General features: G+C 36.7%; 1 protein-coding gene across 5 annotated transcripts in view; it reads right to left on the reverse strand.

The window, feature by feature from the left end:
• AGBL1 (AGBL carboxypeptidase 1) overlaps positions 1-24,640 on the reverse strand; it is an 867,141-nt gene that overhangs the window by 226,862 nt on the left and 615,639 nt on the right. For 3 of the 5 annotated variants that reach the window (XM_081550442.1, XM_081550439.1, XM_081550438.1), the window contains one exon: positions 12,061-12,224. In XM_081550442.1, the coding sequence (XP_081406568.1) occupies positions 12,061-12,224 (164 nt within the window). Of the gene's footprint in view, positions 1-8,652; positions 12,225-24,640 lie in introns of those variants that run through there. The other 2 variants (XM_081550443.1, XM_081550440.1) reach the window with 1 other exon arrangement.

The raw sequence follows: 24,640 nt of genomic DNA on the forward strand, positions 1-24,640 counted from the left end.
AAATGCTTAGTATAGCATGGAGTTCATGGTAAGGTTCTAATGAATGTTTGTTCTTATTATCATCTTATCTATGCATTGACACCCTCAGTATTTTAATGGTTTTGTGGTATTCTAGAAAATTAATCAACTATGTTCTTTTTTTTTTTCTTTTTACTACTAGGAATTTGGGTTAAATTTATTTGGGAATATAAGTCTCATTGCTATAAATATCTATGTAGTAAATACAGTTTTCTGATAAATTTATTTCTTGAAGGATAGTCAAACTAGAAATAAGATTAAATGAGAGGGTTTTAAGGACCTTCTTGAAAGTTGCCAAATTCTTCTCCAGAGGAAAGTAAACCAATTTACAGATACCTGTATGATATTACTAAAGCTCTTTCTTCATAGATGCACCAACACTGAGAATTCATTTTTTTGTTTATTATAGAAGAATCAGCATAGACTCATACCAAAAATATTTGAATTAGCCTTTCTTTGACTACTAATGAAGCTGTGGAGTTTTGTTATTATTGTTTCCTGCTAAGATGGACACTTCTTCCTGGCTAAATAATTCATTTTCCTTGACTAGTTAGAGAACCGGTAAATGTTTTAAAGCAATATGTGATAACTCATAGTCTCAAAAGATCCCCAGATTGAGTTCCATTCCAACTTTCCTCCTTGTAGTCATTGGGTATTTGTTTGCCTGCAATTATGGAGTGAAGCTAAGACTATTTTCAAATATCAGATATTATGGGCCATTATTTTTTAATTTCAACAAAATTAGGATGACCAAAGACATGGAAAAACAACTACCATTATAATTGCTATGTAGCAACAATTGGAATTGATGGAAACAGAGAGTAATTTACAATCAGAAGCATTGAGTTTCCATGCACCTTTGTGGGGAACCTTTCTCCTCAATACTATATATCCCATTTTGGCCCCTAGACATTGGCACTCCACTTCCAGCCCTCACTGGTATCTGCCTAAGAGAGAAAGAGTGCCATGAAGTTGATGAGCACTGAATCAGCATGAGCTGCTGGTGGCCCACATAGTCATTCTCTCTCTGAACTCAATCTGCCTCTTTGCTCCTCTGTGTGATAAGGTTAGCAAGGCCAGTCCTGCTCCTAAGGTTCTAGATAAAGAAGTTCAATTTTGGTGGGGCCGTGCTCTCTAATTCTTTATTACCGGTAATAAATCAGGTAATTTTCATACAACGTATCTAGCTCCTGGGTTCCATTTCTTATTTGGTTTAGAATTTATGAGAGAAGAAAAGGTGTCATTCATTGCTCATCTAAAACCCCACATGGCATAGTACTGACATCACTCAGCATCAAAGATACTAAGGGCTTCCCAGGTGGCACTAGTGGTAAAGAATCTGCCTGCCAATGCAGGAGACGCAGGAGACACAGCTTCGATCCCTGGGCTGGGAAGATCCCCTGGGGAGGAGGAAATGGCAACCCACTCCTGTATTCTTGCCTGGAGAATCCCATGGATGGAGAAGCCTGGTGGGCTACAAGCCATGGGGTTGCTAAGAGTCGGACATGACTGAGCGGCTGAGCACACACAAGCATTAAGAATACAGAGTCATACTGCCTGATTCGACTCCTGTGCTTGTTCGGCTCCTATTTGATTCCTATTATCAGGTGAGAGATAAGTTATATGGCTTCTCTAATCTCCAGTTTCCCCATCTGTATATTGGAGATAATAAAAAAGAATTGTTCAAAACAGGAGTTGGCAAACTGTAGCTCACTGGGACAAATCCAGTCCATTGTTTATTTTTGTAAATAAAATTGTATTGAAATGTACCCATACCCATATATTTACATATTGGCTACGGCTACTTCCACATCTCAACAGCAGAGCTAAGTAGTTGCAAAAGAGACCATATGGACCACAAAGACTAAAACATTTTCTATCTATCCCTTTGCAGAAAAAGTCTGTCAATTCCTGGTTTAAAAGATAAAGCAAGAAGTGATGTATGTATACAAAACAAAAAGCCCTGGACATACAAAGAGTAAATGCTTAACATGTGTTAGCTATTATTATTATTGTCATTATTATCTACTAACAGGTTGTGTATCATAGTGATTAAAAATACTGATTCTTTAGCAAAACTATATAGATTGAAATCTCAGCTCTACGACTTATCAACACTCTCATTTAGGCAAGCCACATATATTTTCTGAATCACAATGTACTCATCTGTAATATGAAGATAATAACAATTAGAGCTATTGTGCATAGAGTTATTGAGAGGCTTAAATGAGATTATACAAGTAAACTCAGTCCAGTTCAGTTCAGTCACTCAGTCGTGTCTGACTCTTTGCGACCCCATGGACTGCAGCACGCCAGGCCTCCTTGTCCATCACCAACTCCTGGAGTCTACTCAAACTCATGTCCACAGAGTCTGTGATGCCATCCAACCATCTCATCCTCTGTCATCCTCTTCTCCTCCCGCCTTCAATCTTTCCCAGCATCAGGATCTTTTCCAGTGAGTCAGTTCTTAGCATCAGGTGGCCTAAGTATTAGAGTTTCAGCTTCAACATCAGTATTTACAATGAATATATAGGACTGATTTCCTTTAGGATGGACTAGTTGGATCTCCTTGTTGTCCAAGGGACTCTCAAGAGTCTTCTCCAACACCACAATTCAAAAGCATCAATTCTTCAGTGCTCAGCTTTCTTTATAGTCCAACTCTCACATCCATACATGACTACTGGAAAAACCATGGGTTTGACTAGGTGTACTTTTGTTGGCAAAGTAATGTCTTTGCTTTTTAATATTCTGTCTAGGTTGGTCATAATGTTTCTTCCAAGGAGCAAGCGTCATTTAATTTCATGGCTGCAGTCACCATCTGTAGTGATTTTGGAGCTCAATAAATAAATAAATAAAGTCTGGCACTGTTTCCATTGTTTCCCCATCTATTTGCCATGAAGGGATGGGACCAGATGCCATGATCTTAGTTTTCTGAATATTGAGTTTTAAGCCAACTTTTTCACTCTCCTCTTTCACTTTCATCAAAAGGCTCTTTAGTTCTTCTTCGCTTTCTGCCATAAGGGTGGTGTCATCTGCGTATCTGAGGTTATTGCTATTTCTCCCCGCAAGCTTGATTCCAGCTTGTGCTTCATCCAGCCCAGCGTTTCTCATGATGTACTCTGCATATAAGTTAAATAGACAAGGTGACAATATACAGCCTTGACGTACTCCTTTCACTATTTGGAACCAAGTAAATTACTAAGGAGAAGGCAATGGCAACCCACTCCTGTACTCTTGCCTGGAAAATCCCATGGACAGAGGAGCCTGGTAGGTTATAGCCCATGGGGTCGCAAAGAGTTGGACACGACTGAGCGACTTCATTCCACTCACTTCACTCACTTCATACTTTATCACTGGAGAAGGAACTGGCAACCCACTCCAGTATTCTTGCCTGGAGAATCCTGTGGACTGAGGAGCCTGGCAGGCCATGGTCCATGGGGTCGCAGAGAGTCAGACATGACTGAAGTGACTGAGCAAATTACTAAGGAGATTTCATGTCACTGACATGAATATTTGCTGTCATCACTATCGCCATCATCATCATAACTGCTATTAGTTTCCCTCCAAAGGATTCTAAAATATAAACATATTTTGAACAAAAGTTCATTAAAAATATTAAATCTCAATTAATTCACATATTTAATCAGTAAATATTAACCAACCATCTTGCGTGAATCAGAGAGTCTCTGGAGATACAGATATAACATTTCCTTTCTCCTTAACTTCTGCAGTGAAATCACCCCAGATCTACACTTTCAGGTCAAAGCCAAAAATATGATATATTATTGAAGAAAAAGCATCACCTATATCAAGAAGACTCTTGAGAGTCCCTTGGACAGCAAGATCAAACTACTCAATCCTAAAGGAAATCAACCCTGAATATTCATTGGAAGGACTGATGCTGAAGCTGAAGCTCCAATACTTTGGCCACCTGATGCCAAGAGTTGACTCACTGGAAAAGACCCTGATGCTGGGAAAGATTGAAGGCAAAAGGAGAAGGGGGTGCAGAGGATAATATAGTTACATAGCATCACGATTCAGTGGACATGAATCCAAGCAAACTCCGGGAGATAGTGAAGGACAGGGAAGCCTGGCATGCTGCAGTCCATGGGGTCGCCAAGAGTCGGCCATGACTTAGCGACTGAACAACAACAAATCAAGCTACTTCACACTAAAACAGGAGAAGCTGCCAGCATGCAGCTAGACTACAAATTGTTTTAAAGAACATTTAAACCCTGGGCCGTTGAGTAATTTTAAGATAATAGAGCTCTCATGATTCAAAGATGAATAAACAAAAATAATGAAATTGACGTTGAAAGAGGAGGACAGAAGAATTATAACAACCCAGGGGGTGATATGTTCTGCAATGTGTAAAAATCCAGAGCAATGGTGCTCTTTGGGAAATGATTAGCCACAGGAAGCAGACACTAGCGTTAGGTAGCTCCTATTCAGGTTTCAGGAAAATTCAAGGAAAATGACATCCATGAAACATTAAATAAAAGGATAACAGATCCAAATGGAAAGAAAACTGTCTATATCGCAAGCATGAATAAAAGAGAAAACTGACAAAGATAAAGAAATAGGTGCAATGAAACCTAAATTCAGAATGGCTGAAAACAAAGCACATCAACAGAGGAGAGGCCATGCCGCAGAAAAGTGAATCTGTGAGGACAAAGTTTAGAAGCACTTCCAGACTCTGGCATTAAAAGTTACAAGATATTACAGAATAATGAGCAGCGTTCCCTCGATATACAGTAGACCCTGTTGCTTATCTATTTTAAATATAGCTGTGTGTACACGTCAATCCCAAACTCCCAGTCTATCCCTCTCCTCCCCCATTCTTCCCCGCTGGTAACCATCGATTTGCTCTCTAAGGCCTGCGAGTCTGTTTCTGCTCTGTAAATTAGCTCATTGTATCATCTTTTTGGAAACACAATGTTGTCAATCAACCATGCTGATATAAAATAAAAGTTTGTTAAAATATGAAAAAAATAGTTACAAGGTAGAAGTGATGAGAGGAAAGGAGATGACAGACCCATACGTTCGAAAAACAAATATCAAACATTCTTAGTAAAAGGAAATGAAGACATAATGGAAACACTGCTATCTTATAACTGAAAGACTTGTCAGAAAAGGCCAGAGTAGTCAAATCCAAGATGAATCAAAAGGACATAAACCTAAAAATAAAAAAGTAAAGAAATATTTTTGATGCAGTAGAAAAAGAATATTTGTGTTAATGAACAAGGAAAAACTAGTAAGGCAGAAATACATAAGATACAAAGAAATAAAAAGTTAGACTGATTATTACTGCTTAAATATCAGAGTAAATTGAACCAAGCCTATACTGCTTTAATGCAATCTCTTGGTAGGTAAAGTGGAACTGTGATGTAAAGTAAATAGGAAAATATTCAGATGTAACTAATATATCAAAAGTATCCATTGATTTACTTTACAAAAAAAAAAATAGTTGTTCTCTAGCAAACATGTGAGATGAATCAATATAAAAATAAGAAGGAGGACATGACTGCACAGAATGGACAGAGATGAGCAATGCAAATAATTAAACAAAACTGAATTTTAAAATGATCTATGACTATAAGACAATCCAAATGCCACAGATACATCTTATATGAGAAAATAAAAAGTGCAAAAATAAAGCTTTTGTTTAAAATAAATGAGACACAGATGGCTGGATTGGCAATATGTGTGTGTTCAACACATATATATCCCAGATAACATCCTAGGAAATGCAAAGTGTCTCTAATGATTAAACAATACAGACGAAATACATACTTTACTCCCAAACAAAGGGAAACAATTTCTCTACTCACAGTAAATAACATCAATATCTAGGATAAAATAATATTGTAGATCTTCAGCCAAATATATTTTCCTTTGATTTTCAAGAATGGGTAAATATTATAAAATCTATCAATATAATTTAAGACTATCAATTCAAAATCATAGTCATTTTTCTAGATACACCAAAAAATTCATCATCCAATCCTGATTTTTAAAATTAATATGCTAAGGAAAAGTAATAATTAAAAAAGAAGACATTGATCATTAATACCAACCATCAGACATCTTACTTAACTCTTAAATAGAGTTATTCTCATTTTCAAATGAGGTTCACAGTGAATTTGCCCATAGAATCATCGTCGTCTTTATACTACGTTCTCAAAACCGAGTAAGTTTATAGATAAAAGTAAAAAACAAGCAGAGACGTCTATGGTGATGCAATAGTTAAGACTTGACTTTCCAATGCAGGAGGTGTGGGTTCAATCCCTGGTCAAGGAACTAGGATCCCACATGCCTCATGGCCAAAAAACAAGACATATAACAGAAGCAATATTGTAACACACTCAATAAAGACTTTAAAAACATGGTCCACATTAAAAACAAACAAAAAAATTTTTGAAATAAATAAATAAAATGAAGTATTATTTTTAAACAAGTAAGCAAAGCTAATTGTTAACATTTGTAAATGATGCTATGATTTATCTAGAAAAAAAAGAAAAATCTAGGGAAACACATTTAGGTATAACTACAGAGTGCAGTGAAATTACTAGTAAGAACATTAGTAATTAAGAATCTTCATGTGTAACTAAGACCCACTATTTACCAACCTATGAAGAAAAAAGACACTTTTTAGTGTAACAAGAACATTAAAACCTGGTGATAATTATCAGGGAAGTATATGAAAAAGATGTACAGAAAGAACCCTTACAATATTTTGTTGAAAATCAAAGAACTGAAGAAGTAGGATAAAATATTAGATTTTGAAAAAATAATATAGGTAAATAGTCAATAGATGAAAAAGACTATAATTTTAATGTACCTTAAATTAAAATTCCAGTGCTTTCACTTTTGGCAGGTTACAACTCATAAATAAATTATGTAAAAAACATGAAAGGTTAATGGGAAAATATTTGAAGTATCCATGATGAACAGAGGTTGAATACCTTTAACATAGAAATTGAATTTAAATTTAAAAATAAATTTTAAAATGATTATTGAAAGAATAAAGAACAAAAGATATTATTTGGAAATTCATTTTAAAAAAGAATACTAATGAAATAGAAGCATGTAATTCATATCAGAAAAGATCAAACTATAGATTAAAAGAGCATCCATTTTCACCTCTAAATTGCAAAGATTTTAATGCAAAAACAATCACTGTATTTAGAAGATGAGGTAGGAGAAAACATAGATGACCTAGGTTTTGGCAACTATTCTTTTAGATACAACACCAAAGGCATAATCCCTGAAAGAAAGAATTGTTAAGGAGGACTTCATTAAAATTAAAGATTTCTAAAAAAAAAAAATTAAAGATTTCTGCTCTGTGATAGATGATGTGAAGAGCATGAAAAGACAAGCTACAGACTGGGAGAAAATATTTGAAAAAATACACCTGATAACTGTCTGATAAAAGACAGTTATCCAAAATATACAAAGAATTCTTCAAATTCAAAATAAGAAAACATTGTGATTAAAAATGGGTCAACAACCTTAAAAGACACTTCACTAAATAAGATATACAGATGGAAAATAAAGCATATGAAAAGATGCTCCACATTCTATGTCAACTGGGAAGTGCAAATTAAAAGAACACTGGGATACCACTATGCACCTATTAGAATGGCCAAAATATAGAACACTGACAATACCAAGTACTGACAAGGGTGCGGAGCAACGAGAACTCTCTTTCATGGCCGGTGGGAATGTACGATAATGTAGCCACTTTGCAAGATCTTTGGCAGTTTCTTACAAAACTAAACATACGCTTACCATACAATCCAGCAATCACACTCTTGGTATTTACTCAAAGTAGTTGAACACATTTCCACACAAAAACCTGCACCCAGATGTTTACAGCAGTTTTATTCATAATTGCCCAAACCTGGGGGAAACCAAGATGTCCTTCAGTAGGTGGATGGATAAATAAACTGTTAATATTATACATCCAGATAATGGAGTGTTATTAAGTGCTAAAAAAGAAATGAGCTATAAAGCTATGAAAAGATATGGAACAAACTTAAATATATGTATTTCTAAGAGATAAACAGCCAATCTGCAAAGGCTAAATACTGTATGATTCCAACTATAGGATATTTTGGAAAAAACAAAACTATGGAAACAATCAAAAGGTCAGCGGTTGACAGAGGTTGATGAAGAGGAAGCGATGAGTAGAGGGAGCACAGAGGATGTTTTAGGCAGTGCAACTACACTGTATGATATATAATGAGGGATACATGTCATTTTACATGTGTCCAAATGCATTAGATGTATAACATAATGTGTGAACCCCAATGTAAACTCTAGACTTTGGGTAGTGATGTGTCAATGTTAGTTCACTGATTGTCAAACATTTACCACTGTAGTGGGGGATGTTGATAACGAGGAGGGCTATGCCTGTGCAGGGGTAGGGTGCCTATGGAAAATCTCTGTACCTTCCTCTCTATCTTGTTGTGAATTAAAGTTTCTCTAAAATGTAATATCTTGGGACTTCTCTGGTGGTCCACTGGCTAGGAATCCTCACTCCCAATGTAGGGGGCGAGTTCAATCCCTGGTCAGGGAACTAAGATTCTGCATGCTGCAAGGCATGGCAAATAGATAAATACATAAATGTAATTTCTTTTTTTTTTTTTTAAAGAAGTGTTTATAAAATTGCAAGGAAAGGAAGTCTTATACATTGTTGTTGAGTGTGTTTTTAGTCAGCTTATTCACATGTAAAAAAGTCATCTAATTTCACCAAAATGTTGACAATGATTATCTAGAGGTAGTTGGATCATGGGAAGGCAGAAGTAGGGTTGTATTTTTGTTGTTGTTTGATTTCCAAATTATACTTTCTTAAACACAAAAACAAAACTGCATTTGTTTTCAATGAAAATCAAGTATCTATAATCATTAAAAAAGTACAATTAGGTTTTCTAAAGTCTATGAAAGATTTTTAATTTTTCTGAGTTGTTTCATCAAACTAAAGAGAAGATAAAATGAGTTTGTCTGGATGCTAAGGGGTGCCCTGGTTAATGTAACGGGACTGTAATTTGGGAGAATAAGCGAGATATTAAGCCATTGCTAAGGTTCAGCTTGGAGACTGCACATTCTTTTGTTATTAATGGAAGGATGAATGGAGAGAGGGGAGCTGAATGAAGAGTGAGAGGCAATGGAGGGATACAAATCAAGATGAACAGTGGCTGACTCCGCAAAACTATTAAATGACTTTGCAAAAGACCTGTCACAATGGATAAACGGTCCCTCTGGAAGAAACAGCTTAGCATTCCTGTAGTGCACACACAATAATTTCCAGGGATGAGGCTGAGAGGAAACAGACAGAATGAAGAAAGGCAAGAAGTTCCAAGATGCCTTAATGAGTCTGCAGACATCTCTTAAATGAGCAACTGGGAAGAGAGCTAAAGAAGAAAAACCAAAAACAAAGAGTGCATGTACTTCATTTTCAGCTTCAGTCACTGGGCAAACATTCACCATTCTGCCCTTTATCCTCTCATGAAAAATGGTGAGTGGCTCTGTGGATGTTGACTACATTCTAATTATTTCTGTGGTAAATGAGGCATGAAACCTATTGTCAAAAAACACGATGCCCACCGGCATACAGCCAGGCTTTGGGTCTTATCTAAAGGATCTTCAAAATAACATGTGCTCGCATATTTTTAAGGTGACCTTTCAGATCAAAGATTGCCTTTTTTTCCCTAGCATTTCCTTCTGTGCAAGAAAAGAAGAACCTTTCTGAAATATATAATCCTATTATATCATATAAAGGTAACATACCCAAGGAAAAAGGGCAGGAATGGGTCAGGGTGTGGGAAGAGGGCAGCAGAAGTCTCCTGTTTAAAGCATATGTAACAAACAGTGACACCCTTTTGTATGATAATAAGAGCCCTGTTGCTAACACAATTCCTAGGATTCACTTTGCTGATTATTATATGTCATGATTTAGTTCTACTCATCAGAAACAAATCAAAGGTACTCAAACAGCTTGCTGCTGCTTTCAAACCAACAAGTATCATTTTTATTACATCTCCTCTGCCATCCCTTAATGAATATACACTTACTGGGAGGAATATTTTCTGGGTCAAGACATTTTCACGGTGATTTCCCTCTCAACCAAGTAGTTTTCAGGTCCTCTGAGTAGGAACCATGATTTGTTTGGATCAACCATCTCCATGAGTAGACATATGATACAAATGTTTGGGTGAAATAGGCAGCCTTCATCCTGTTGCTCTGCACCAGATTCCATGCCTCTCAAATTTAATTGGAGTATTTTCAAAACACACAGCTGAATCACACCCTATGTGTAGGTATCATGCCCTGTAAGAAGTTGCCCCAGACCAAGAAGGGTCAGACTTCAACCTTCAGTATCCTTGGATAGGTTGCAACTGAAAAGTTACTAGTTTGTTGTGTGGAATTACTAATTAGTTATATGGGATGGCATGGAGATCATATGCTCTTATGATCACCCATAGAGAAACCACTGCATGTGGAGCCTGACACCAAATTCTTTAGAATTGAATTAGAAAAGGCATTTCTCTGATAGATTTCTTCTTGTTCCAGTTTACAGGCAACTAATCCTCACTGCGTTGGATCAAACAGACGGGCACAATCAATTCAGGGAAAGCAAGCAGTGCCAGGTCTGCTCACTCTTTCCTCAATGAACAGTAGAGGAGACGGGAGGTGGTGGGGGGAGCGGCAAAGACGGAAAGAAAGAAAACGCAGGCATGTCTGCACCCAAGATAGCTCAGCAAAGGCGAAGATGAAAAGACACGCTGAAATATACATCCTGGCAGATGGAAGCACTTGCTGTCAGAGAAAGAAGCTAAAATACCACTATGATGCCAAACACACCAAGCCTTTGGGTGCTGAGGGGCGTGGAAGGAGCAGGGGCAGATGGAAGCGGTTGTGATGTCAAAATGAAATCAGGGCAGTGTCTCTGGGGAGGGAAGAGGTCTGGATTTACTTAAGTCTCCAGAGTCTATGATCTATAACATTGTGTGATAAGCAAGTTAATTACTGCACTTAGATAATTAAATCTCACAGAAAAACCAGTGCCTTCCAAAGCATTATGAATTTAAGCTATTAGATCTTTCTAGGCTTGACTGGCCATTTGGTGAGAAGTCACATTGGAATGGCTGCCGAACAGTGGCAGGATGAAAATTCATGAAAATGAGCTGGAAATAAGAGACGTCAATATAAACAGTTTTCTCTCTGCCTTTGGCCACGAGGATGCTTCCTCAACTATCAGTGGCCACTTCCTTCCCCAACAGCTCAATTCCCCTCTCCCTCCCTTTGCTCAAAATGTGGGCAATGCAATGACTTACTCCTTGCATCTTCTGATGTTTGTTGATACTCTTTTCTCTCATAGCCATTATATCTCTCTTTCTTCCCTTAAATACAATTTGCCTACAGTACAGGGCATCAAAAGGGCTCATGTGGATAACACTTGTCCATCTCCTGACTCACTAACAATCCTCATCATTCTCAGAGACCCATCCTTTCCCTGCCATGGCTGTGAGTCAGGTTCTCGTGCCAGTGCATTCATCTGCATCATGTATTCTGAGGCGGAACATTGCTATTTAAGAATGGGAAGATTAAATCATTTCTTGTCCCCCAAGTGCACAGATATTAATGATGAGATTGCCTTTTCTGAGCTGACTAATGACTCCAAAATGATAGCTGTACACATATAAACATATAACTGTCAAACCATGCATAAGTAAATGTGTATGTGTGTTGCTAAGCTGCATCTTCTCTGCCATAAGCAAAATTTTATAAAAATGCATATTTATAAATGTATGTAGCTTTCTATGTGCATTTATGTACAAGTAAGCATCCTCCTCTTTGTCTTCGTCAAGAACTCAGGATGTCCCGAGTCTGGCTCCAATAGAACTCTACTGTCCTACCTTTGTTTGGCAGTTCCTCCATGTTTTTTTTTCTTTATCAAACATCCATAGGTCCATGTGACTTTACCTTCTGAGATATTCTCCAATGGAAACACAAAGGTTCAAATTGTGAGCAACTTACCTCTGCAGGTAGGAGTCCAGAGACTCTTCCTCAGCATTCAGCAGAGCTGCTGCGCGGGTCAGGAGTTGATGGCTGCAGCTTCCAGATTTGAGTTCCAAGATGAGGAGCCCCAAGCAGAACATGGCTCCCATCTCCTCCAGCTCACTGGTACCAAACTGTTGACCCTGCCAGTTAAAGAGAGCAGTCAACAGTGAGTACAGAGTGGAAATGCAGTGAAGACAATCTGTGATTAGGAGGAAGGATTCCTGGATGCATGTCTATCACAGAAATGATGAATTAATAGTATTTGTCGGTCACTGCCCAGTGAATTTTGTCATGTGCTTTATGGATCAGTGGTTCTCAGCCTGCATAACATCAACCTTAGGGGAGAACCCCCAAGACAATAGTGAGTGGTTAGGGGAGATCAGTCCTGGTTGTTCATTGGAAGGATTGATGTTGAAGCTGAAACTCCAACACTTTGGCCACCTCATGCAAAGAGTTGACTCATTGGAAAAGACCCTGATGCTGGGAAGGATTGGGGGCAGGAAGAGAAGGGGACGACAGAGGATGAGATGGTTGGATGACATCACCGACTCGATGGACATGGGTTTGGGTGGACTCCAGGAGTTGGTGATGGACAGGGAGACCTGGCGTGCTGCGGTTCATGGGGTCACAAAGAGTCGGACACGACTGAGCGACTGAACTGACTGAGGGGTACTGAAAGGCAGGAGGGTGCTTAAAGATTCAGGAGCCACCCCCCAAATTCCAATAAAGCAGCAATGCTTCTGTCTATATTTTACAAAAGGATTTCACACCTGAAACAAAAGTTTGTAAACAATCTTACTAAGAGAGACTAAAAATCTGCTTATGCCAAAATACAAAAGAAAGCAATAATAATATAAGACGGTTTCTTGTAGAAAAAAAAAATGAGATATCCTTTCCTTCCCATAAACTCACCAACCAATGGAGAATGAAGGAGATCTTTCATGTAAAAACACTAAAACTCAAAAAAACTAAAATAAAATAAATAAAATAAAAGCCATCACCATTTATTTAGAACCACATATTCAGCTGTACTAAGGTAACACATAAAAGCAAAGCCGTGACATATACTCTATGCCGTTATTAACACTTAACAAGCAACTTGAATGTTGACCATGTGTCATTCTGTTCTGAGCTCTTTAACATGCATTGACTCAGTGAATCTTTACCAAAGTCCTATGAGTTCATCATAGAGTACTGAGCTGAGCTTCTGTGCTTTATAGCAGGTTCCTGCTAGTTATCTGTTTTAAACATGGTAGTGTATATATGACGATCTAGATAGGTGAGATGGTTGAGGGCAGTCCAAGAGGGACAGGATATATGTATACATATAACTGAACTGGAAAAGGTCAGTTTTCATTCCAATTGCAAGGAAAGGGCAAGGCCAAAGAATGTTCAAACGATTGTACAGTTGTCTTCATTTCACATGCTAGCAATGCAATGTTCAAAATCCTCCAGTCTACGTTTCAGCAGTATGTGAGCCGAGAACTTCCAGATGTACAAGCTGAGTTTAGAAAAGACAGAGGAACCAGAGATCAAATTGCCAACATTCTTTGAATCATAGAGAAAGCAAGGGAATTTCAGAAAAATCATCTTCTTCTGTGTGATTGACTACACAGAAACCTTTGACTGTGTGGATCACAACAAACTGTGGAAAATTCTGAAAGAGATGGGAATACAAGACCACCTTCCTGGCCTCCTAAGAAACCTGTACGCAGTTCAAGAAGCAACAGTTAGAACCAGGCATGGAACAATGGACTGGTTCAAAATTGGGGAAAGGGTACACCAAGGCTCTGTATTATCACCTTGCTTATTTAACTTCTATGCAGAGTTCATAATGTGAAATGCCAGGCTGAATGAATCACAAGCTGGAATCAAGATTGCAAGGAGAAATGTCAACAACCTCAGATATGCAGATAATACCACTCAAATGGCAGAAAGCCAAAAGGAAATAAAAAGCCTCTTGATGAAGGTGAAATAGAAGAGTGAAAAGCTGGCTTAAAACATTCAAGAACCTAAGATCATGGCTACCGATCCCATCACTTCAAGGCAAATAAAAAGGGAAAAAGTGGAAACAGTAACATATTTTACTTTTTTTTGGGCAACAGAGTCACTTCAGAGAGTGACTGCAGTCACAAAATTAAAAGATGCTTTCTCCATAGAAGAAAAGCTATGACAACCCTAGACAGCATATTAAAAAGCATATATATGTCACTTTCCAACAAAGGTCTGTGTCATCAAAGCTATGGTTTTTCCAGTAGTCATGTATGGATGTGATAATTGGACAATAACAAAGGCTTAGTGCCGAAGAATTGATGCTTTCAAATTGTGGTATTGGAGAAGACTCTTGAGAGTCCCTTGGACTTCAAGGAGATCAAATCAGTCACTCCTAAAGAAAATCAACTCTGAATATTCATTGGAAAGAAAGATGCTGAAGCTGAAGTTCCAATACGTTGGCCACCTGATGTAAGAGCCAACTCATTGGAAAAGATCTTGATGCTGGGAAAGATTGAGGGCAGGAGGAGAAAGGGATGACAGAGGATGAGATGGTTGGATGGCATCACCAACTCAATGGACATCAGTCTGAGCAAACTGTGGGAGACAGTGAAGGACAGGGAAGCCCAGCATGCTTACAGCCCATGGGGTCTCAAAGAGTCAGACACAACTTGATGACTCAACAACAACAACAAATAGCTGATTCACTTTGTTGTACAGCAGAAACTAACACAACACTATAAAGCAATTATATAAAAAAAAATCCTATGAGGGGTGTGTGTGTGTGTGTGTGTGTGTGTGTGTGTGTGTGTGTGTGTGTGTCTGAGTTAAGTCACTTCAGTCATGTCCAACTCTTTGCAACCCTATGGATGGTAGCCCACACGTGGGGCTCTTCTGTCCATGGGATTTTCCAAGCAAGAATACTGGAGTGGGTTGCAGCGCCCTCCTCCTGGGGATCTTCCCCACCCTGGGGTCAGTCCTGCTTCTCTTACATCTCTTGCATTGGCAGTTGGGTTTTTTACCATTAGTGCCACCTGGAGATTCATAAATTGATTCTAACTTAAAAACTCAACAAAGTGCTATATGTAGTCTGGGAGGAACTCTATATTACTTGATGAGCTACAAAGTGCATGATTTTTGAAGTTAGATTAAAAAATTGGATTTGAATCCTAACTTTACTATTTTATGAATGTGTTATCTTAGAATCGTGAACTTCATTCACCTTTATTTTCTCATCCATAAAAGAGATTATAATTCCTCCCTCCATATACTTAGATGTGTCCTGATAAAGAATATTTCAAAGTCCCCACAATATTGATCAATATTATCTCAATTTCTCTTTTCTTCTTCCTATAAAGATATTTAATACGACAGAACTCAATGTAGTTCTGAGGTCTTCATGTTTATAAAGCACATTTCACTTACATGAAAAAAAAGTCAATAGTTGAATATTATTTTTTTAAATAGATTTTCCATCCAAAGAATAGTAATCTAGAAGACATGAATGTGATAGTAAAAATTTTAAAAGATTGGCCTAAGTGTCCCAAGGTAAAATGAAGTTCCAAGTTAGGAAACTGTTTCATGAAAGAATTTCTAGGTAAAATGATAAATTTGTAAAGTCCTCAACTTTATTTCAGCTGTTTAAAAATGTGGTTTGCTGCATGTTTGGATACCTGTTTTCCTAAAGAAAGGAGACATTACTTCAGAGTTAAGGAAAGTCTGTTCCTCCATAAACAACAGCAGAGGGAGGGGAAGGACAGATGTTTAACAAGTGATTTTCCTTAAGTCAATCGAGAAGATCCCTTTTCATAAAAAGAGAAAAGATCTCAGTCTCTTTCCAGCTACGACAGCTCTGAGGTCCTATGCTTTCCTCCTTGGCTGCTCCGCTTCACTGTACAATGGCTGGCTTGGTCAGGAGCGTGAAGTGGAGGTCAGACCCTCCTTCCCCACCCTCCTGCCTTGCTGGTGCAAAGGGGAACAAACAAGGAGGGTGTGAACAAGAATCCAGCCTCTAGGGACAGGCAGCATAACTGATCCATGTGTGTTAGCCCAGCATCCAGTCTAACACATAACAAGTCAGAAGAAAGAAGAATCCTGGGGGAAATAAATCTCAGAGCATGCACAGTATTGGCAGATCAGGGGAAATTTCTTCATACAAGTCAACTTCTGTACAGCAACAGTCAAAAAGATAGCATTTTTTTTTACTACCATATCACTTTATTTTTTAAATTTATTTTTAATTGGAGGATAATTGTTTTACAATATTGTGTTGGTTTCTGCCATATATCAGTATGAATCAGCCATAGGTATACATATGTCCCCTTCCTCTTGAACCTTCCTCCCATCTCTCAGCCCTTTAAACCCCTCTGGGTTTTTACAGAGCCCTAGTTTGAGTTCCCTGAGTCATACAGCAAATTCCCATTGGCTATGTATTTTACATATGGTATTGTATATGTTTCCAGGATATTCTCTCCATTCTTCCCAAACTCAAAAAAAAAGAAAAAAAAAAAAAAGAATAGCATTTTTATAATGCAAAAAGAGTCTCAGAATAGATATCAGTTCACTTATTTCAGTTAATGGCTGGTAAATAAAATGACTAGACCAGAAGATATCAAATAAAGTAACTTACAGCATTTATTGACTGTGGGGCCTTGAGGAACATGTGTTCCATTTCGCTCTCTACTATGAATCTCACTTTGGTAACCTATGCTTTTTACTTTCAAACAGTATGAAGAACATTTGTTTATCCAAATGGCCTCTTCTTCCTTCTTACATTCAGCGAGAGTGAAAATCTTAGAGGCAAGGACTAAGCAATATATGTTTTGTTTTGTTTTTTATATCCCTGGCATGGAACACATAGTTTATCATATGGTATATCCTACACGTATTATAAATGGGTAAGTAATAGCTATAAATAAATGGATATGCAGAGGCATGAATGTGCGTCTCTTGGATACATATTGTATTTGCTAATGGAACTGTATTTCTCTGGATAGCAAATATAGGAATGCCTTTAAATTCTGTTCTCCCATTGTTAGATGCCATGAGCATTTTTTAAAATTCTCATTTTATTTTTGCTCCAGGAGATGCATTTACTCCCTGGATACATTTGGGAAAACAGGCTAACAAAGTTTAAAAATTCTCTTATCTACACTGGTCAGTTACTGTGTACTGACAGCAGTAGGTTTATAGATAAATCTGGCTTTGGGTTAGTTTAAAAGTGTATCTTAGTAAAACAGAGAACCAATTTTCCTCTCCCTCAGCTTAGTTTGATTAATTAGAATTTGTTTTTCACAGCCAATGACAGACAGTCTGACTAAAGTGACTTAATCATAAATGGAACTTTATTTTTTGCATATCATAACTTTTGGTGGTATTAAGTTTGTGGCCTTATTTCAGTGTCAACAAAATCAGGGTCCCTGTATCTGCTAGTCTCCTTATTTTCTCATCATGACTGCAAGGTGGCTGCTGTAGCTCCAGCCAGCACATCACCATTCAAGGAAGGAGAAAGAGAAAGTGGTGGGGGAGGGCGGAGATGACAGCATATTCTTGCTTACACTTTATTGGTCAGAATTATGTAATAAAGCAAACTCCAGCTTTACAATTGATGGGTGACAGAATATTTTAGATTGTTCATCTTTTTTAATAAAGACATGTAAGACAGAATAGTGTTAGAAACAAGACTGGGTGAGTGCAGCAACGTCATACCAATATCTAGATACCAATGCTGCTAGAAAGGATAGGTCCTTATATTTTCAACACATTGGTAAGCAAAACTCACTGGCACAGTTCTTTACATATACATATATTTTTATACTTTTCTTGATAATCCACCCCAAAATAAGTAAAATTCATAACTATATTTGATCCCCAAATTGGCTAGTAGCCTCACCCTCATATAATTTTTAAAAATCAATATGGGAAGAATATTTGTATTACTGTAGAAAATTACTTATTTTAATATTTGTGTTATTGCAGAAAATTATATATTGGTAAGACAAACACAGAATCCACAAAAGATAAGTTTATAAAGCATGAATACTGATAAGCAAGATACTTATCAAGATACTGGTGAGTATAGAGAAAAACCAATTAAAAAACAAACATGGGGAAATATTCTATTTTATTACTTAAAAATGCTTCTTATACCCTGCAAGTTGTAGATATACATACTCAAATTGAAAATATTTAGCCCTGACTCTTATGATAAAAGTTGGCACATATCAAAATACGATGACTATTTGATGTGATAATATTACTTATGGGAACTTTTTCCGAGGAACCAATTCTAAATAAAAGTGAAGGCATATGCACAAAATGCATATCATGTCAAAGTTATACATAATAATTAAAAAAATTTTGAGAGAAAAGTCTAAATATCTAATAAGGAGAAAATGACTAATGAAATTATAATGGACTAAATTTTATGAGTTATAATGAAGTCACTGAAATGATCATTATAACAATTTAACAATCAGCAGTATATTTATTATTTAATGATAAGTGTGAAAGAAAGGGAAGTCGCTCAGTCATGTCCGACTCTTTGCGACCCCGTGGACTGTAGCCTACCAGGCTCCTCCGTCCATGGGATTCTCCAGGCAAGAATACTGGAGTGGTTTGCCATTTCCTTCTCCAGGGGATCTTCCCGACCCAGGGATCGAACCCAGGTCTCCCGCATTGGAGGCAGACGCTTTAACCTCTGAGCCACCAGGGAAGTCCGATGATAAGTGTGAAAAGCAAAATACAAAGAACATAATGATGTGATTTCTGCTGAAGATTTAGAAATGCAAACCCCTCACATACACTTTCAGACACTATTGATATGATTTGCCTATAATACACAAACACATAGAGAGGGGCTCTGTAGTATCAATAAAACATCCATGCACAAAATACTTTTAAAAATTATCACTCCCTAGAAAAATGTTTTAAAAGCTACATGTAGGACTTTCCTGATGATCTGATCATTAAGAATCTGCTTTTCAATACTGGGGATGTTCATTAGATCCCTGCTCCCTGCAGATCCCACGTGTCATGGGGCAACTAAACCCATGCACCACAACTACTGAGCCCAAGAGCCGAAACTACTGAAGCCTGTGCACCCTAGAGCCCATGTTCCACAACAAGTGAAGCCACTGCAATGAGAAGCCTGCACACTGCAGCTAGAGAGTAGTGCCCATCTGCTACAACTAGAGAAAGCCCAGGTGTAACAGTGAAGACCTGGTGCAGCCAGGAAAAAAAAAAAAAAAACAACTATACGTAGCATGTCAATAAACTAGTGTAATTACATACAGAAATTGTAAGATCTTCTATCTTTAATATTCTGAAGTGCATTTAGATTTATTTCTTTTCTGTGTAATTCAGTGACAGTTCTAGAAAAATGTCACCCATTATTTCTTAGAATAATTTATTCCCCCATTCCCTATCTCCTCCAAAACTCTTAACTCTACTTTCATATTTTTTTTATTTCTTTCTATCTCTGTGATTCTGAATATTTTATGCAAATACTCCATTTTCATAATTCTCTCTCCAGCTTTATTGAATCATCTTTCTAACATATCCATCTCAAACCTGTCTCTGAAACTCTATAAACAGTTATTTATATGCTCTACCTGATTAGTCCTGCCGCTGCTGCTGCTGCTGCTGCTAAGTCGCTTCAGTTGTGTCCGACTCTGTGCGACCCCATAGACGGCAGCCCACTGGCTCCTCCATCCCTGGGATTCTCCAGGCAAGAATACTGGAGTGGGTTGCCATTTCCTTCTCCAATGCATGAAAGTGAAAAGTGAAAGCGAAGTCGCTCAGTCATGTCCGACTCTTTGTCACCTCATGGGCTGTAGCCCACCAGGTTCCTCCGTCCATGGCATTTTCCAGGCAAGATCACTTGAGTGGGTTGCCATTTCCTTCTCCACTGATTAGTCCTAAATATAGTCTCTGTGTGAATCATTTATTGGTTTGATTTTTCTGTTTAATGTCAATAACATAGGCTTGTTTGCCCATTTTATGATTTTTCAAGAATTCTCAATTTTCATATTATTTAATTCAAAGAAACTCTGTGGATTGATTTTTAATGCTCTTGCCTCCAGAAAGATCTTATGCTTGTCTCCCCTAGGCACTTGGGAACAGCCAATAAAGGACCACTATAGGCTGAAGTTTTGGCTTGAAGCCTTTTGGGCTCTACTGTACAACTGAATTATGCTCCCAAATCTGCTTAAAGGAGGGTTTGTGTTGAGAAATTATGAATAAAAACTTGTCCATTTTCTCCTGCTCTACCCAAAGCCATGGCCAACAGACATTCAGGTAAACCCACTTTCTTGCTTTTCACAGACCGTGACTGCAGCTGTCATCTTTGGAGGACCTAACTTTGTGTGGTTGTCTTCAATCAGTCCTCAGATCTTGCATGGGCCTCTCTCTGTGTTCAAAACCTAAAGTTATAAGTGAATAGGGATTAATATCCGCCCCCAAAGACCAACAACAATGTCTGGCAAAACCTATCTTTGTTTTTAATAGAGCTAGACTTCACTGAACACCCTCTATAAGAAAAGAGGGCAGATGTTACGTGTTTCACGCTGTCATGGGTAGAAATACTGCAGCTAAAAAGAGCGGCACTCAAAAGACACCAAACACGATTCATTTTAAAAAATACAATTACTTCCAGAAATGAGAAGAATCTGGGAGATTTCTTAGTTATATATTGGAGATAATCAAGGGATATCATCGCCTTGGTGCAAGGATAGCAAAAAGGCATGGTGAGAGAATAAGAGCTCAGAAGAAATTGCACTATTGAGATGGAAGATGCTACTTCTACGTTAAAATCCAAATGGAAAGAGTTAACACACTATTCAACACAGAGAATGAAATTCATTTTGTATAAGATAACCTTCAGAAATTCTCCCATATCTCAAAGGAAAGCTGGATAAACCTGATGAGTTAAATATGTAAATAAGAATCATAGAACAGATTCAGGAAAAGTGATCTTGTACTTCGAGACTAGATATTATGGAAGTCAAAACACAAGTGAAGAAAAAGAAAAATAGAGGGAAAAGATGAGGAGAAAGAAGAAAGAACTTCCTTACCAAAAAAAAAAAATTCTGAGTCTGCACATCAAACAAGTTCAACAAATACAGGTGCTACAATTAATGAAAAAAAGTATACAGATGCTTGAAAATAATAAAAATTAAATAGTAAAATTTGCTTACAACAATAGACACAAACAACATTAAGGCAATGGCATATAGAACTGAGGAGAAAGTATTGTGTCTTAAAAAATGTTGTTTACATGTGAGGGCCTCAGGAAGATAACCCAAGGAAGAGAAAGAGCTAAATACAAACCACATATGGATAAAGAAAATTTCAGGGATTTCTATGAAGGTCCAGTGGTTAGGACTCTGTGCTCCCAGTCCAGCGGGCACCGTTCTGATCATTGATCAGGAAACTAAGATCCTACATGCCTCCCTGCATAGCCATACAAATAATCAAAACTCAAATATTTAAGAATTTCTTTCAAAATATTAGTATAACTGCATTATTTACACTATAATATTGTACTATATTATATATCATACATATTATATAATATGAATTTATACATAATAAATATTATAAAAATTATATATTAGTATATATTATTAATATAATTATACATATTATATATTATATATAATATATATAATGCTATATTATATATTATATATAATATTTAATTTTATATTTATATAGAACATTATGTTTATGTTTATTAATAAAATTTAATTTTAGATTTATATTTATATATTATTAACATTTATATCAATAATATTTAATATTAATAATGCTATATAAATATAAATATATAGCAATATTAGTATAATAAATACATTGCACATTAATATTATATATTAATATTATATTATTTATATATAATATAATATAATGTTATATTTATATAATATTTTATATGATATAAATATAATTTTATGATAATATAATTATTATATTTAATAATATAATATATATAACATATTATAAGTATATTTATATTATATATTAATAATATATAATATATTTATATCTGCTAATATATATTAATAGATATAAATATATATGATAATTATAAATTTAAATTTATAATTAATTATTTATATGATTACATATAATACCTATTGTGTATAAATATATATAATACATAAATAATAATAAAAATATATAATATATAAAATAAAAAATATATAAATAATAAAATACATACAAACATAAATTATATATAAATATATATTAATATAATATTACATAAATATAAATGCTATATAATTACATAATAATATATGAAAATATATATATATTATATATAATATAATATATATTGTATCATATTTTATTATTTACAATACAATGTAATACATGGAGTATACAATACAATACATGGAGTGAACCTAAAAATCCATCAATGAATAATTTGATAAAGAATATATGATATAGATATATAGATATGGATCCATCAGTATATTAGTCTCAATAAAATAGAAGGAAATCATGCCATTTGCAGCATCATGTAAAGATATTGAAGGCATTATATTAAGTGAAATAAGTCAAGAAAAGACAAATACTGTATGATCTCACTTACATGTGGAATCTAAGAAAAAAAAAAAAAAACTCACAAAGAACAGACTGGTGATCGCTAAAGGTAAAGAGTGGAAGGTGGGCAACATGGGTGAAGGTGATCAAAAGTTACAAATGTCCGATAGTAAAATTGTAAAACGTCCTCGTAGTCAATGAAAGAGTCCAAAATGCAGTACTTGGGTGTAGTCTCAAAAATGACAGAATGATCTCTGTTCATTTTCAAAGCAAACCATTCAGTATCACAGTAGTCCAAGGCTATGTCCCAACAAGTATTGTTAAAGAAGCTGAAGTTAAATGGTTCTATGAAGACCTACAAGACATTCTAGAATTAACACCCAAAAAAGATGTCTTTTTCATCATAGGGGACTGGAATGCAAAACTAGGAAGTCAAGACATAACTGGAGTAACAGGCAAATTTGGCCTTGGAGTACAGAATGAAGCAGGGCAAAGGCTAACAGAGTTTTGCCAAGAGAATGCACTGGTCATACCAAAAACCCTTTCCCAACAACACAAGAGAAGACTCATCACATAGTCAATAGCAAAATCAGATTGATTATATTCTTTGCAGCCAAAGATGGAGAAGCTCTATACGGTCAGTAAAAACAAGACCGGGAGCTGACTGTGGCTCAGATCATGAACTCCTTATTTCCAAATTCAGACTTAAATTGAAAAAAGTAGGGAAAGTCACTAGACCATTTAGCTATGACCTAAATCAAATCCCTTACCATTATACAGTGGAAATGACAAATAGATTCAAAGGATTAGATCTCATAGACAGAGTGCCTGAAGAACTATGGACAGAGGTTAGTGACATTGAACAGGAGGCAGTGATCAAGACCATCTCCAAGAAAGAGAAATGCAAAAAGGCATGGTTGCCTGAGAAGGCCTTACAAATAGCTGAGAAAAGAAGAGAAGCAAAAGGCAAAGGAGAAAAGGAAAGATATACCCAAAGCTGAGCACCGAAGAATTGATGCTTTTGAACTCGAACTGTGTTGGAGAAGACTCTTGAGAGTCCCTTGTATTCAAGGAGATCCAACCAGTCCATCCTAAAGGAGATCAGTCATGAATATTCATTGGAAGGACTGAATATGAAGCTGAAACTCTAATACTCTGGCCACCTGATGCGAAGAGCTGACTCATTTGAAAAGATCCTGATGCCGGGAAAGATTGAGGGCAGGAGGAGAAGGAGGTGACAGAGGATGAGATGGATGGATGGCATCATCAACTCAGTGGACATGGGTTTGGGTAAACTCTGGGAGTTGGTGATGGACAGGGAGGCCTAGCGTGCTGTGGTTCATGGGGTCGCAAAGACTCAGATACGACTGAGTGACTGAACTGAACTGAACAGAAAGGGAAAGACTAGAGATCTCTTCAAGAAAATCAGAGATATCAAGGGAACATTTTATGCAAAGATGGATAAAATAAAGGACAGAAATGGTATGAACCTAACAGAAGCAGAAGATATTAAGAAGAGGTGGTAAGAATACACAGAAGAACTATACAAAACAGATCTTATTACCCAGATAACCACAGTGGTGTGATCTCTGACCTAGAGTGAGACATCCTGGAGTGGGAAGTCAAGTGGGCCTTAGGAAGCATCACTGCAAACAAAGTTAGTGGAGGTGATGGAATTCCAGCTAAGCTATTTTAAATCCTAAAAGATGATGCTGTAAAAGTGCTGCACCCAATATGCCAGCCAGTTTGGAAAATTCAGCAGTGGCCACAGGACTGGAAGTCAGTTTTCATTCCACTCCCAAAGAAAGGCAATGCCAAAGAATGTTCAAACTACTACACAATTGCACTCATCTCACACGCTAGCAAAACAATGCTCAAAATTCTCCAAGCTAGGCTTCAGCAGTACATGAACCGAGAACTTCCAGATGTTCAAGAAGGATTTAGGAAAGGCAGAGGAACCAGAGATCAAATTGCCAACACTCATTGGATCATCAAAAAAAAAAAAGAAAATTCC

This window comes from Giraffa tippelskirchi, chromosome 12 (assembly GCF_054371585.1).
Source record: "Giraffa tippelskirchi isolate mGirTip1 chromosome 12, T2T-mGirTip1v1.2.pri, whole genome shotgun sequence".
Lineage (NCBI taxonomy): Eukaryota > Metazoa > Chordata > Mammalia > Artiodactyla > Giraffidae > Giraffa > Giraffa tippelskirchi.